The sequence below is a fragment of the Sinohyriopsis cumingii genome, chromosome 16 (assembly GCF_028554795.1).
Source record: "Sinohyriopsis cumingii isolate HCF-2022 chromosome 16, ASM2855479v2, whole genome shotgun sequence".
Classification (NCBI taxonomy): Eukaryota; Metazoa; Mollusca; class Bivalvia; order Unionida; family Unionidae; genus Sinohyriopsis; species Sinohyriopsis cumingii.
The window spans coordinates 9672757-9690601 of record NC_142976.1 but is presented as its reverse complement, the minus strand read 5'-3'; the positions used below and the strand labels follow the sequence as shown (position 1 = coordinate 9690601).

Below are 17845 nucleotides of genomic sequence, written 5' to 3'. Positions count from 1 at the left end.
TTGAACAATTATTACCAAACAGTCAAAGGGGTCAGCACAGTATAGGCTATACATGCAGGACCGATGCAAGGATAGTTTGTGCCCTTGGCGAACATTCCACTTTGCGCACCAACCAACCCTCTCCCCAGGGCATCGCTTATTTAAACTGTTCATTAGTACTAATAAACGTTCGGATTGATAATTTATTCTTCTCATTAATTAGTCTACATATTTAATGATAATAAATAAATAACCTGATATTGTACTTCGTTTGTGGCGCTTCCAAAATCTTGGCGACCTAGGTGGCCGCCTAGTTCTCTGGGATAAACTGGCCTTCTATACATGGCGCCAGTATATTTCGTGGAGGAAGAACCCCGGAAAGAACCACCGACCCATGGGAAGCTACCGGCAAACTTTCTCACGTTCCCACGTTCGTCGAGCCGCGACTCGAAGCCACGCAGACAGAGGTGAGATGGACAGTGATCGATCGAAATATCGCCATTTTCGTCAGGTCGTGAAATAACCTCAGGTGCTTTTTGTAGGAATACACATCAGTTTGATATTTTTGGTGATTCGCATCTGTGCAGAGATGTAATTCTTTAGTATTAGTATGTCTATGGTGTACAGTAAGTTCTCTCCTTGTCTACCATTACTACGAATAACTTCCTGTATTGTATCTTGTAGTTGATCTGCAAGTTGGAATCTCGCCGGATTTTCACCATGTGCTTTTAGCAACTTTTTACTAAGTAATCTTACAACTTGTTTGTAATTAGATAAGTGACTGTCTCAACAACGCCCTAGTCTAGTTTGCATCCTAAGGAGATGCCTTGATGTACTATTGCTGTTACCTTGTCGAGTGTCGATAAACTAACAAGTAGATCTCCTTTTTCTGACATTGCTGGTAGCTACCAGTAATGTCCATGGAAAAATGGCGACAACATACTTGCTGGTACAGTGTCCGGTCCTGTGCTGCCATTACGTTCCGATTGGTCAGTGATCTGTAAAGGAGAGCGCCTTACACCAATCGGCCAACCTGGGCCCCGATAGTCACTTGTATGAATTGTATCTCCCTGCTATCATTTTAATACCGAATTAATGCTCACGTTGACCGAACAAATCCTTCATTATGCTGCTTGATATCCCGCTACATACGCCTCTCACAACAAAAGATATACGATAGCTAGTTCATAAAACTAAATGTCTACAGGTAGAGATATCGTGTTTACATTACTTCTATTTGACTCGGTACAATATTCCCCACTGGCTAAGAGTCCTGGGATTTACGCTACATTTATACACTCCACGCTTCGAGTGCACTTGTAATTTAATAGTTATCTGGATAAAGCAGCTGGCTATTATTAAATAAATCTCGACACCGATTAAACATTACGTAGCAGACACGTGTTTGGACCTTTGGACCTGTATTTATGTTCGTCATTCTAAAACCTACAGGGACACAGTGGTCATAATATTACGTGTATGTCTAACTCTACATGTCAACATGATCATTCGAGATTATCACACAGCCTGTATTACAAATTGAAAGGAACAGAAAAGGTGTGTGTTCTCATTTTTAAAAGAAACTCTACGTGTTCTCATGTTTGGACTTCCTTACACACCGCAACGACCCATATCATGTAAGCGTTTATGGTATGGGGTTAGACAGACCTAAACGAAACTACCCAGTTTTACCCTAGCGTCTATGTGTATTACGACAAATGGTGAGGACTTGAATAGTGTATTGAGTCAATGTAAACATGTCTGGGTTAAATCGACTACGCCAGTGGAACAGGAGCATGCGCAGGACACGAGAGACAGAACTAAAGCGACTGAGGGAACTGAGACAGGAGTTAGAAGAGGTTAAAAAAACTTTTCTAAATATTGGAATTACTTCACTCTCTCTCTCTCTCTCTCTCTCTCTCTCTCTCTCAATTCAGAATTAATAGATAAATAAATAGGTGAATACAAAGTAACCGGAAAACATACATACATACATACATACATACATACATACATGTGCACCATAGAGAGCGATCACGGCCCCTAGGGTAAGAAATACCCGGGCCTGACCTAGTTCTTCTTCAAACAAAAAATATTCTTACATGTTCCCTCTCTCTCTCTCTCTCTCTCTCTCTCTCTCTCAATTCAGAATTAATAGATAAATAAATAGGTGAATACAAAGTAACCGGAAAACATACATGCATACATGTGCACCATAGACAGCGATCACGGCCCCTAGGGTAAGAAACACCCGGGCCTGACCTAGTTCTTGTTCAAACAAAAAATATTCTTACATATATATATATTCACATAGCATGGGCGCCGGCACATAGGGGAAAGGAGAGGGAGACATTTACCCCCACCCCACCTCTAAACATGTATTGGTCCACATCCATAAAACTTAATACCTGACCACTACATGTTTACTCCCCACCCACCCACCAAAAAAGAAGAAGAATAACTGCGGGTGCCCCTGCTTATTTTGCGTGCTGAGTGCCCTCGTGAAGAAAAGTATTAATTCCGGTGGTCTGAATAATGTCGTGTGTGTGGTTGGTTTTTATTTACTACCATACGTAGACCGATCAATCAGCCCTTCATCCGTGATTATATTAATTTTCGGGTGAGGGGCTGATATCACCTATTCATTAAAAGCTGCAATTATCTGCATGCAAATTTGGCTGCACACATCGATGCATATTTTATACACTTACCGGTATTTCTCGTGGCTGTGCAGCTACCGTAGGCTGATGGATTCTTTTGCTGCCGTAGATTATATTTCCTGAGCAATCATATGTTTAATGACTTGTAAATCCACCTGGAATAGTACAGTCATCTGTCTTGTGGCCATTTTGAATTTCGCGCTTGATATGGCTGTTACTAATTACCGGTATGTGTCTAAAGTGTACACGGGTTTGTTCAGGAATGATTTGTCTGCAGCAAAATTGCATATTTTAATGAACAGGTGATATCAACCCACAAGATCGCCGAACAGTATCAACACAAATTTGTGGGGTTGATTTATCGGACTATACCATACGGTACTCTGATTATATAAAAAAAAAAATCTTCCCTTTGACAACAAAGCACGAAATTGTATTTATTTTCTCCGTAATATTTAAATTTGTACGTGTCTTCTGATTCATTCCATTTAACAAATATATGTACATAACTTTTGTACGATTTTATTCTTTTTTTTTTCTTCATGCACCCACAGACCGTGAAGCCTGTATTCGACAAGGTACTCTCTCTCTCTCTCTCTCTCTCTCTCTGGTGTAGTTTAAGTTGCTCCTTCACTAATTCAGAATGAATAGATAATTAAATAGATGAATACAAAGTAACTGGAAAACAGGAATGTGTACATACATACTTACATGCACACATACATATAATTAAATGCATATGCATAAATACGTATTAGCATATATGCAGGATAGATCCGGAAATTTATTTAAATTATTAATTAATGTATGCCATTTATAATAGTTGATATCATTTTATTGATTATTGTTTCCATCGTGCAATATCTGTTATGTATCTTGTTTATGAGGAAATATTAATTTTTATTTTGACAGCATGGTAACATGGGGGTGTCAGTGTTGGAGTTACGGGATCAGCTTGAAGAAACTGGCATTACACACACAATTCCGAACAAGAGGCTTGAACTTTTGCTAGAGAGAGCCGATGTTGACGGGGACAGCTATATTACTTACCAGGAATTTACAGACATGGTAAGGGCGGGAAAGATCCGGCGGTGACAGCTACATCACATCATATACCAGGAGTTTATATATATGGTAAGGGCGGGAAAGGGGGTGGTAGATACAACTATATCACATCACATCACATACCAGGAATTTAAACACATGGTAAGGGCGGGAAAGGGGGTGGTAGATACAACTGTATCACATCACGTCACATACCAGGAATTTAAACACATGGTAAGGGCGGGAAAGGGGGTGGTAGATACAACTGTATCACATCACATCACATACCAGGAATTTAAACACATGGTAAGGGCGGGAAAGGGGGTGGTAGATACATCTGTATCACATCACATCACATACCAGGAATTTAAACACATGGTAAGGGCGGGAAAGGGGGTGGTAGATACATCTGTATCACATCACATCACATACCAGGGATTTAAACACACGGTAAGGGCGGGGATGGGGGTGATAGATACAGCTGTATCACATGACATCACATGCCAGGAATTTAAACACATGGTAACAAGCTGCAGATGAATGATAAAACTGAGGCCATTCTGATCACAACACAAAGACTTTCTCATTCACATCCTTTACCTCAAACAATAAATATCAGCAACACCAACATTAAATTCACACAATCAGTACAAAACCTAGGTGTTACTCTGGACAGTACTCTCATATTGCACCAACATGTCATGAACATTATGCAAGGCTGCATATCTTGAGCTGAGACGCATCAGCTCAATTCGCAAATATCTTTCAGTTGATGCCACTAAAACACATGTGTGTTCATTAGTACTTTCAAGACTGGACAATTGTAACTCAGTTCTGTCTGGTTCATCTCAATATCTGCTCCAGAAACTTCAAAATGTTCAAAACACAGCTGCTCGGATTATACTTAGAGTACCACGATCAGAGCACACCTCCCCGCTGCTCTGGACCCTACACTGGCTATCCATTCAATCCAGAATCAAATACAAAATTTGTTCTCTGTGCTACGTTTCACTGACTGACTCCAGTCCAACATACCTATCCGACCTCACCCACGTGTAAACACCAGCAAGATACTTACGCTCCTCTTCTGACAGTCGTATACTCATTATTTCCACTATTAAAACAAAGTCATATGGACAGCGTTCTTTTGCATACCGGGGCTCAGCAATGAATTGCCCACTGAAATTAGACACAAAGACACAGTGATCACATTCAAGAGGGCTCTCAAAACTCACTTATTTCGACTGTAAGAAAAAACTTAAAGACCTAATAATGCTTCCTACCTTAAATATTCTCAGCATGTTTTTTTAATGTTTTCTAATGTAATCGTATTATTATGTTTTTTATCTTATAGGTGTTGTCTAATGTTGTAAAGCGCTTAGAGCTTCTAAAGATTAGGCGCTATACAAAGTCCTCATTATTATTATTATTATTATTATTATTATTACGGGTGGGAAAGGGGACGACAGGGACAGCTACATCATATCACATCACGTACCAGGAGTTTCTAGACATGGTAAAGGCGGGAAAGGGTAGGGCAGGGACAGCTACATCGTATGACATACTAGCCACCTGCTCTCATCGATCTGGTTCTCCGTTGCAGACCGAAATTACTCTTTGCTACTGTATTGTTCTTTCTTTTGGCTTTCATGTGGTCCTGGTTTCGCTACTTTTGAGAAGGTGTTCTTCCTAGACTAAGGCTGGTAATTCTTCCTTATTTTCCCTGACTTACATTGTAAGTCTTTTCTTTTCAGCCCATGCAGTCTTCCAATTTTACTGAGAAGGCATATTATTTTTTTAAACACTTACGAATGAAGTGCTTCGTAAATGTATATTTCTATTTATATCTTTTAACTCTTTGCTGGTTCAGTCAACGATGCCGGCTTCGTATCTAGTGATAGCGATTGTCCAGGTATGGTCATCGCGACTCTGGTTTCGGTTACCTTTTAGCCAGGTACATTTGCTACCATTTGATAGCAGTCCAGTCTGGTTTTAATCGTCATTCATCATAGTTTACGTTTTTTTTTTGGGCTCAAACAAACTCCCGTTTATAGATAGTCTCCATTTTCCTATGGTTCTTTAGGACCTTTATACCTTGTTATTTTTGTTTGTTTTCCACGAATAATGCCTTAGGTCGCGCAGCCGTCGATTTCAAATTCCGTTTTGGTATCAAAGTGACCATCCTTTCTATCTGGACCAAAACATCTATGTACATGCATTTTCCATATTGCCAATAGTACATCATATTTTCCACGAACAGGTGGCAATTGAACTTCGTGGAGTTCTTTTGCGGTTTGTATCCGACCTTATGCTGTCAAAGCAGTCTTTTTTGTAGGAGCAATATAACCATAAACAGCAATGGTAGCAGAGAGACTCCTTGGAATATGCCCGTTTCGGTTCTGGCATCCTGCAGTAAATTGCTCTGAATCAGGAGTTACGATCTCCAATATATTATTATATTTATTTGTAGATTTGTTTACTATGAGTATTTTTAATAGTGAACCCTCAGGTTTCTTGTAATAGGCGACTAATGGGGCATGTTATTTGCCAAAACTTGCGTCCTGTGATGATGTTCAAGCTGAAAAGGCCTAATATACATACATACATACATACGTGCATACATACATACAGTGTTATTATTATTATTACTATTATTATTATTACAGATGACTAATCCAGAGTTTCTCAGTCGGAAGGAGAGAACAGCCATGAACAGACTGATAGGCCTGGCGATTCATAATATTGTTCCCCGCTCTCTGCGGCAAGATTTTCTAAAGGCCTACACCTGCAGTCCTCCTCCCATATTCATCCCTATTATCAGTGCTGTTCAGGTTAGTCACTTTCCCTAAAATTACTTCTGCAATTCTTTCCAACATTCTCCAGTGCATATCCCCTTGACAAACTCACTTCAGGTTAGCAACCTCCTCCAGACATACACTTTCACTTCGCCTCTATAGTTAGCCCTTTCTTCCGTTTTGTTGACACCTCTTTGTCACGTCACGGCATGTCTTGCTGGTTAGGACTTAGAAGTGTGACCCTGTATTTCCGAAATGTTATAAAGAGGGAGTTTTATTTTAAGTTTCCCTGCCCTCCCTTTTGTAGTTGTAGTGTATATATAAAATACATAAATATATGTTTTTCTTAATATAGACTTTGGCCGGGGTTGCTCTATGTTCTATTTATTTGAATCATATAAGATTGATTTTTCCCTCTTAGAAAGACTCGGGCTGGAGAAGTACTTCCTTCCCTTTGTTCCGGGCAGTTGGCCTAGTTTCCTTTTGTTCCTGCCTTTATCTATTAAATTTATTTTTGTACTCGCCTATCTCCCCACATGTGTTGGGAGAACTGATTTCCTTGCCCTTCCCCATATATTTATTATTGGTGGTGTCTTTTGTGACTTTTTCCATAGCCTCCGTTTTGGTCTTGTGTGGTGCTATTGTGTATGCTATTGTTGTAAATGCGTCCATTGTTTGTGTAAGGACTGGCACTATCTAGATCAAATCGGTCAGTTTCGTTTCTATCTAAATACTAACTTATAAGAATTTTGAATTGAAGTAATTTAAGCCAAAAAGATAAAAACATTAATACAGTCTAATTGTGAGTATTTTTTGTATATGCATATGTGTCTGTTTCCTATATATGGTATCATGCACGCCGTAGTACGCATGTTTCGGGCATGAAGTTCGTTGTTCCTATACAGTTGTGATGTATGGAATTCAAGTCTTATTTTGCCCATGCAGGATTGAAAGTCTGCTTTTCGCGTAGTCGTAATCGAAAACATTGATTTATTTGGGTTGTTTATTATTAACACTGTAATGTTTGTATGGATCCAATTATGAGGTGGGATCGAAAATTTACTTTGACCTGATGTGAAGAAGAAAAACATTTTAATATTTTAAATGGTGTTCAGTGTTTCTATTTGTTAGTTGTAGATTTCTAGGCAAGATGTAGACCTAGCATTGTTGCCCATTTGAGTCTGCTTTGTCCTGCTTTGTCACCAAAATCCTGATTAGATTGTTGAATTCCATGGTGTTTCTGTGGCACGTGTTCCATGATGTTTATGTGACATGTGTGTCCCATTTTATCTATCAGCCCAGGGCCCTAACAAATCGGTCCAATCGGCCTAAGGCCGGCCTGGATGCGACCTCGTTTATCCATGTAATGACTATCTGCATATCTGAGAATCTGCAGTGAGCATATCACCCTATTGGTCATCAAAACTGAAATTCATCGAGACATTGTAAATGTTTTCGATCATCTGAATGAATGATCAAAGTTTAAGCAAATCCGAAATACTTCAAGTTGTTATTTACCCTAATTCGACTGTGTCAGCAAAGAAAATGTTTGAACTTTCAGAAGTATGTGCTGTTGCTGTTTAATAGGAAGTACCTATATAAAAAATTTACATTTTAGTGTTTATTTCTTTTTCGAGGAAAATTGACTTAATCAATCCACCTCCTTCAGAATATCCTTTACATTGATTGCTTTAAATTGACAATGAATGTTGCACATATCTTATTTGTACCGCTGTTTTTCAGATCGTCGTGTTCGTAGTATACGCCATTGAGTTGTCGAATCGCGGCACACCGGTGACAGCAAATAGCGGAACTCCTTTCTACAGTCCTCTGGTATATGAACCTTCCCGCCGTTACCAGGCCTGGCGCTTCTTCACATACTCTCTAATTCACGACGGGTAAAGTCCTTCCCAGAACTATCCAATAACTTTTGATGCTTAATTGACGCTTGCCTTCTTCAGCATAAGTGTTGTTGTGCATCTTTTCTTGTCCTGCTTAGCCCAGTCAGCGTTTAATTTATGATTGTTTTAACTGACTAATGTAATCAGTGACTTGGTTCCTTGTCTTGTCAATCCTATTCAGATAGTACCTTTGCTTTCCTTGTCTGTCATCACACCGTCAATTTTCTTTATGCTTTGTATGGGATTGGTCACAAATCAGTCTTCTTCGTCAGGCATAGTTCAATCAATGTGTGAATGATTCGTGTATGCAACATGTTAAAAATAGTGTTCAAAGGCGTTTTTCCTTAACACACTTTATTTGTTTTAATTATTATTGCTTACTTAATTTGAAATGCTCCTCCTCGAGTTGGCTTCGATCCTAAGCCAAACTGGCACACTGCAACTTGTGCCTTGATTGATGTCCGTCGTTTCTCGCACACTTCAGTAATTGGGTTATTGCGCCTTGTTTTGTATACTTCAATCTATGTTTTACATTATTTTGTAGTGGAATACCAAAATCTGTTTACTGATTTTTATATCGTCCGGCACAGTCACTATAATAGACGCGTGATTTCTATTTATATACTTTTGCATTAAGATACGAGAACACTAAAGTTAACCTTCCAGTAAATATATGCAGAAGTTCTTTATTCACTTGTATGTTATTTTTATTTTTACATCTCGAGGGATAAGAGAACATTGAAATTCAAGCCAAACATTGCCAGACCCGTCAACTGAAGTACAAGTAATAAGATATCGTCTCCTTTGTGTTTTCATGTAAAATAAATGTTACATAGTAAGCAAGACAATGAGCTGGATCACCTCACAGCTTACGATAATATGATCAAAATTGAATAAATACGTCGATAAATTTCGAGACATTCAAATACAGTATTGTGTGTGTGTGTGTGTGTGTGTGTGTGTGTGTGTGTGTGTGTGTGGCAAATAGCAATCCTTTCAAGTACCCTGGATTGAACAAGGGATTGTGGGTGTCATATATTGACTACCATGATATATGTAAAACAAAACAGATGAATACTGACAGCGTATAGTGCAAAACTTTATGGGGGGGTATTGTTTTTGCTGCTGTTGTTGTTTTAAACCGACTAAGAGCTTTCTATCCTCTTTGAGTCTTTGTCAAAAGAAACATTTCGAAAAGAAACCGAAAAACCTCAACACATCCTAGTTAGAACAAAGTTAACAACAGTCACAAACCAGAACATACTAGTACATAAGGGCCTCGGGGTAACAAAAGGGTCAAATCATGCTAACATTTGACTAAGACAAACTTGATGTAGCAAAATGAAGAGCGAACGATTAAAACACAAATGGTCCAAGCACAATATAAAAAACAGAACATTACATAAATTGATTAGTCTTCACATATCTAATTATATGACAACGTTGTTGGACACAAATTCGATAGAAGAACGCTTTTCTTGCTCTGGCCATACTGGCATTGTCATAATACTAACTGCAATTGCTCACAACTGAAACTTGGGTTCCAAAACTAGTAAAGAAACGACATTTTACTGGATACGCATCCTAAGAACACTGAAACCAAGCGGCTTAAATCCATAAGAAACTGAATGGACACCCACGGGTAAATATAATAAAATGAATTAAATCATCATGTGACATTTTACACTTTATCTTTTTGCCCTGAACTCTATATTTGTAAGGGTTTCACTTGTTAAAGTTGTGCTCAGTATATTTTTGCCTTTGGCTGGCACTAAAAAACCTTTTAGTACTACGGTGCCTTGGGAAAATGCAGCTTGAATTCATATACAAAAAGAAATTGATTAATTTGGTATATAATTATTCATTCACTTACCTATAATTACTACTCTTTTAGATTTTGTTGGTATTAGTATTAATAGTTTGCGTATTGTTAATAAATGATCAAAGAATTATCCGAAAAATAATCAGCAATTAAATCACTTTATACCGCGAAATCGATGGCGCGTTTTGCTACTTTGTTTGAAGGTCAGAACCATATATAATTCCCTTTTTTCATCGGAGTTCAAATCAATAAGGCGCGATATCCACAATTTTGAAACGATACTTCTATCATCCATAATCATATAAAATTTTGTAAATTCAACGTTTCCTTGGTGTGTATTGTTTGTCTCTGTTTCATAATGTTTCTTTGTAAAAGACTCAGTCAGCGTCGAAAGTGTTTAGGCTATGGTATTAGCCTATCATCACAGCAGTGTGTACCCGCCTTGTGATTTCAAAAACGAAAAGCATCGAGGATACAAAAACAGAAACAACACAACTTAACCATTTATTCATTCATAATTTCTAAACATCCACCAGGCGATCCCTAAAACTATAATCTACTACGCGTTTCAAACCAGACTAGTATCCAGCGTAACAATGAGTTTGCTGCATTTTTCGCTTCCTGGAAAAGTCTATTTTCGGTGATACATCGAGGGTAAAACTGTGCCGTCCAATTTGCAATGTATGAGCAAGCGGCGTAACTCTTATGCACATCGGTTCAAACGGATGTAACGCTCTAAGTTATTGAAATTTACGGGAGCATATCGAGACTATGAATTACATAACTCCCACTGTTTGGAAAAAAATAATAGATTCGCCCACGCGACTGTGACAACGATGTCAGTGTAGAAACTCCGTCTTGATTATACTCGCGAATAAGATGACACTGCTACCCATTTGCGACAGTCACGTTAGAAATTAGAAAGTGGTTAATGAGTTGAGTATAGTTAAACACTATTTTGCGCTGTTCGTTGTCAGTTATATATATATTATAACACTACTTCCCAATTACCAGTTATACTATTATTTTTCTCTTTATAAAAAAGCTTTTTTTCTACACGAAATTTAATAACACCCAACTAATGTAGATTTGTTTGGTTTTTTCCATTGCGTTTTGTTCAATATTTAGAGCTCATGTCCTTTCAACGTCAACATTTTTCCATCATGTGCTTTGTATGACTAATACTAAACTATTTAACAATCTTTCTTCCGAAACTCTGCAATACATGTTTGGCTTCTTAGTTGCTATAGCAATTTCTTTGCACTTAGTAGAACACTTTTAAGTCAGTGTATAGTATGTATTTGGACTGTTTCATCCGAAAATACATCCTGCAATCGTGACTTACATTCTTCGTTCTCAGCTCTTTCATATCCATTTCCATATCTTCCTGTGTTTTCTTTCAGCAATTCAAGTTCTATTGAAGTCTTCCGAAAAAAAAACAATATATAAAAGGTAACAAAACACAACATATAAAAAGTTGCATTGTGCTGCTGACGCACACATAGTCGCTATGTGAACGCAATACGTTGACTTGAACGTCGCGCGTGAAAAACGCATGGCAACAAAAGGTCTCTGATTTTTGTATGTTTTGTTTTTTAAGCTAATAACTAACTTGTTTTTTTGGAACTAGTTACACTCTATGCGTCCATTTTAACATTTTAAATATATCTGGCGTCAATTTGCTGTTTTTTCGGTAGTATGAAATTTGATATGTATGATCTATTCATTTTATACAGGTAAAATTATTATGTAACATGAATGCTTCCTTGTATGTTCATCGAGGTGTCAGATTGCGCTGAATTTTCAGTCAGGCGATACATGATACAATGCGACATGTGGCATAAACAATATAACCGTGCTTTATTATATCTGAAGTGCCCCTTATATTTTTTTCAGATACATTCACTTGATTAACAATCTAGTGATTCATGTGATATTTGGCCTTCCTCTAGAGATTGTACACAAGGGTCTTAGAGTGATGGCGATCTACTTCATAGGCATCACAGCAGGTGAGAGTTGTATGAAGATCATTATCATAGTTCCCTCTTTCCAACATATATGCAAGTCTGCTCTGTGTAAATTGCGTGCTGGACTTGCATGTCTTATATTCACGGGAAGTGACACCCTTGAGATACGATATATCAATATCACTATTGTAACGCGATCACTGCTGGAGATATCATTAACAGTGGGTGGAGCTATGGTTTTCAATAAGTGTCAATGGTACGAGCCTCTCTAGAAAGGAATAGGCCATTGCCCTTGACAATTTAATAAGCAGAATTAATTAGGAAACTAACTGGAAAAAGAATCGTTTAATTCTGATTTTTAAAACAGTACCAGCGTCCGTTTGCAGTGGACCATTGAAAGGAAAGAATGTCACGTGTAAGCAACATTAATTAAGAAGCTAAGTGGAAAAATTGTCGTCTAGTTCTGAGTTTTAAAATGGTACCGGCGTCCATTTGCAAAGGACCAGTGAAAAGAAAGAAAGTCATGCATAAGAAGTATGACAGTTTCATCCCAGATATATCTAAGCGCATGAAGAAAACGTTACAATTAGGATATGTTTGTTTATTTTATTTAAAGAAATTGTTTATACAAAACCGTTAACAGTACACTGTAAAGAAGAGCATTACTACGTATATCCAACGTCATGTGTCTCATCATTATGTTTCATGTTTAAAACTTGAGTTCTGTCAGGCCTCTTGAGTATTTTCATAAAATGACAAATCCTTTCATTATGAATCTATCAATTTTGCAACACCTCAGTATTGTATCTTCAACATGCCTTTTTTTTGCAGGCTCCCTGGCCCACTCCTTAACTGACCACTGGGCATTGTTGGTTGGGGCCAGCGGCGGATGTTATGCTTTAATTGGGGGGCATCTGGCCTCCGTTATCGTGGTAAATATTATTACGATTGCGAGGTTTTAATTCATCAAATCGATAAGAGAGATTAAAAATAAGAACCGGCGATAACATGACGTTCATTGCGTTGAAGGAAGACAGTTGCATACTACGGTGTGGATGCTCATAAATAAACATAGATTTACACGAATATACTGGGATAAGATCAGTTTATTTAGCCGTACCTTGACTCAAATACACTGGGTTACGGCCACTTTATTTAACCGCAACTTGACTCGAATACACTGGGTTAAGGTCACTTTATTTAACCGCACCTTGATACGATTATACTGAGATATGATCATTGTATCCACTGCACCTTGATACAACTACACTGAGATAAGATCACTTTATTGAACCACACCTTGACACGAATACACTGGGATAAGATCGTTGTATTAACCGCACCTTTATACCATTACACTGTGATGAGATCGTTGTATTTAACTACACATTTACACGATTATATTGAAACAAATAACTTATATTTCCATATTTAGGCCTAATTTATGTTCTTCCACCCCTCCCAAATTTTAAAAACAAAATCAGGATTAACAGATCTTAAAATATATAATGTCACGAAATATTTCCAAGCAATGAGAAGGTGCCATAAAACATGTCTAAAATCTTACTCCAAACAACAGAAAGCATTTAGTCAACTAATACCTTCTTTAAAATAGTTTTCGCACGAAGTACAAATTGCCAGTGACTGTTTCTGTTCGAAATTCAGTACAAGTTGCACTTTACGACAAACCTTACAAACTTTTAGATAAATATTCTTGATTAAATATAATAATATCATTGTTTAATTAACGATTTTAACTCTCATCACACACACTATCATATTTAAAAGCAATGGAGGAATCTGAGATGGATGAGTGTTGATTTTCAAACTGAAATTAAATGATGCTTAAAATGTGGGCGGAGTTTCTAACAGAACTTGACTGTAAGCCTGCCAAGGCCATGCGCATCACGTCTGATACTTTATCACTACACCAATAATTGCCACTGTAGGTCTGTTAATCCGAGCATAACAAACTATTAACGAAAAATAAATAATAACTTCACTTTCATATAAAAACAGTAAATAATTTGGGAAAGAAGAAACAATTTGAACCATTATATGTATAAGACAAATTTGTTTAAAAAAAAACTCACTGTCCTAAATTATTGTAAAATTTCTCACATTTTTATATTTGTAGTAATACAGCCATTAATCACTTAGGCGTATAATGATAATAAACTTCCAAGGCAAATATACTGCTTTTTCTTTCAAAATTTATGCAATAAACAGAACATTTACACTTTTCTTAGATGTAAGGAAATATTTCACTCTTGACGTCACTTGTGACAATACCTTCAAAGGTGTATTCTTCACTAGTTAAATAGTTCCCTACATCTACCTTAAAAAACGTAGATATTCTCTTATACTGAGCCACATCTTCACACGAATACACTGGGGTAGTTTATAGCTGGATTTGACTGATGCGGTTTTTGTCATTTTCGTCACAAGATTAACATTTCTTTTTAGAACTGGAAGGAAATGAACCATGAATGCAAGGGAGGGAATCCGTTCCGATTTTTCCTATCAGCTCCCATGAGATTTATCATAATTCTTTCCATAGGTAATCTCTCTCTCTCTCTCTCTCTCTCTCTCTCTCTCATATACACAAAATGTGCTTACATGGATCAGGATTCTGAATACGATCAGCATGGCTTTGTACTCTTAAATGTGCAGGTTATAAATGCATCGGGCATGAGGATGTATATACAAACGTTGTCCATTCAGCATTATAACTGCATCAGGCATGAATATGTATATACAAACGGTTATCCATTTAACATTATAACTGCATTAGGCATGAAGATGTATATACAGACGTTGTCCATTCAGCATTTTAACTGCATCAGGCATGAGGATGTACATACAAACGTTGTCCATTTAACATTATAACTGCATCAGGCATGAGGATGTATATACAAACGTTGTCCATTCAACATTATAACTGCATCAGGCATGAAGATGTATATACAAACGTTGTCCATTCAACATTATAACTGCATCAGGCATGAGGATGTATATACAAACGTTGTCCATTCAACATTAAGAACGATGATGAAATATTCTCATTCATTTTATCGCTGCCTTCTAAGTAACTTAGCATTTATACACGTGTATATAAATGGATACATACATACACACACACACACACACACACACACACACACACATAAAATATACATGCATACATGCATTTTCTTCTTCTCCATTTAAAGTTTGATTTTATTCCCCCGTTCATTTTAAATTGTAGTGGGTGGAGATACCGGATATGCCATTTACAAAAGGTATACTGATCCGGAAGGGGAAAAAATTGGAGTAGCAGCCCACATAGGCGGTTTATTAGCAGGTACAGCTCCGTCACTCATTTTTCTTTCATAAAACCTCTCTCCATTTCATTATACCAGTCATGGTCCATTCAAAAGAAAATAAGATTTCACTAACAAACACCTCACGCTTGCGTTGTATAAGTAACCAGACACTAATTCAATGTTAAACCTGGTAATCCTTTCAAACTACGTTTCTTTTTTGAAAGGTTTTGATTGAAGCACACTTTTTGAACACATCCATTTCCCTTTGTATTTACTTTAAGATTCCTCCGATGCTATCCCCACCCCCACCTCCGAACTCCTGGAAGATACTTTTTATGTCATGACCTTTTGATGATCGGTACTGAATTCCAGCCAGATAGCAGACATGTAACTGAAACGTAAAGGCAGTCATGGATAGGTTTTGGACCTTCAGAGTCGTTTTACATTGGAAATTTATATTAATTTTACTTATTGAGAAAATGGCCACAAGTCTTATGTTGGAAGGACTTGTTGTTTACGTTCCGTCACAATCAACTTTTGGAGTTAAAAATTTGCGACGATTCACGATATTCACTGTTCTGAAAAATCTAATTATTTACACCAACAGTTCTAAATTCTCTAAGTATAGACGAATTCAGTTGGATTAAGTGAAATAGTCGCACTTCTGGGCAAAATCATTTGATATCTTCATAAATAAAGGATCGTTGTAAAGAAATGTCTTTAAATTTCTCATATACATATAGATCAAATACGACTTTTTTGTTATCAAATAATCTATAATTGGTGGAATCAATAACAAACATGATTTGATGTGTCTGGTGTTTTATTCCCCGTAAATTTAAACTTCTCCAAGTGCTATTAATACATCAAATGCACCTCACGTGCATGCATTGATTTATCATCGCAAAATGTTAATGATAACGTATTTATACCGGCTTGACTGTAAATTTGGGTGGAGTCAGTGATTAATACCAATATATGTGTTATCAATACGGTGTCTTAACTAGTGAATCTCTATAATCTAATTAGTAAACGATGCATGGAGTACATGTGTGTGATTTTTAAACTCTAGTAGCTATCGGACTGAGACAAGTCACACTTTAATTTGACTGAGACAAGTCATACTTTAATTTGACTGAGACAAGTCACACTTTAATTTGACTGAGACAAGTCACTCTTTAATTTGACTGAGACACAAGTCACGCTTTAATTTGACTGAGACAAGTCAAACTTTAATTTATATCACAAAAATTAATTAGTAGAGAAGGGGGATATTGTATTGCTGGCATATTTCCATTTGCGAAATCCCGATCATCTAGAAGGCTAACGCATCATGTGTACAGATACTGTCAAATTATAAATTACAGGTTGTTCTTTTCATCTCTGTCTGGCAGGTTTACTGGTTGGAGTTCCATTTTTGAAGAATTTAATTGAGCTTCCCTGGGAGAGGACTGTTGGAGTTGTTACACTGACTGTATTCATGCTGTTTGTTGTGACTGCTGTGATATTTAATGGAGTATATGATGGATATCCGCCTACAGACTGGTCTTAGATCAAATCGGCTGTGATAGCATCGCTGAAAATATGACACTTTTAATATTCTACATACATCGGTGTGTGTGTGTGTGTGTGTGTGTGTGTGTGCTATGGAACTTTGCACTGCAATCAGTGCCCGCAGAAAAAAAAATTGAATAGGAAAATTAAACAATATATGCAAAGAATTTAATAAAAAAAATTTCCGAATTATTGTGGCTAACGAAACGAAAAGCGTAATGTGCGTATTTGATGACGAATTTTGTGCTTTATAAAGTCATTAAAAGTGACTGGTAAAGAAATAAAGGCTACTCGTTGTTTTTGACTAAAACAAATTTTCTGACCTGAATAAATTACCTGACATCACGCTCAGTTGATACTGCGAGTTTACGATGTTGAGCCCAGATTTGCACCTACATCTCAGTCTGTGAATACAAAATCTCGACTATTTCAGAGAGGTAGGGATAGGACTGAGAGATAGGGAAAGGTCCGAAAGGTAAAGAAATATAAAGGTGGGAAAGAAAAAAACTACATTTGTATAGAACTCATCATATGCAATGCACTCATTTAGAAGCCAATCTGAATTTTCAAATATAGTGGGTGCAATATTCGTCTGATCTTCTGAGTCTTTTGATTTTCGTGCATACGTGCGTGCTTTTGTATGTATATTTCTTCGAACAGTTTAAACTAAATCACAATGGTGCAAAACGACTTTATACACAGAAACAACACTGCAGTGTAGACTTTATTACACAGAAACAACACTGCAGTGTAGACTTTATTACACAGAAACAACACTGCGGTGTAGACTTTATTACACAGAAACAACACTGCAGTGT

At 37.2% G+C, this 17845-nt stretch overlaps 1 protein-coding gene across 1 annotated transcript; it reads left to right on the top strand.

Moving 5' to 3' along the window:
• Positions 1–1332: 1332 nt before the first annotated feature.
• On the top strand, positions 1333–17312 carry LOC149779923 (rhomboid-related protein 2-like). Its single transcript, XM_089936621.1, has 10 exons — positions 1333–1838; positions 3194–3217; positions 3552–3707; positions 6350–6514; positions 8222–8376; positions 12098–12210; positions 13000–13100; positions 14635–14728; positions 15416–15511; positions 16868–17312. Exons 1-10 carry the CDS (start codon positions 1737–1739, stop codon positions 17023–17025), a joined length of 1164 nt encoding a protein of 387 aa, XP_089792747.1. The 5' UTR covers positions 1333–1736; the 3' UTR covers positions 17026–17312.
• The last annotated feature ends 533 nt before the right edge of the window (positions 17313–17845 follow it).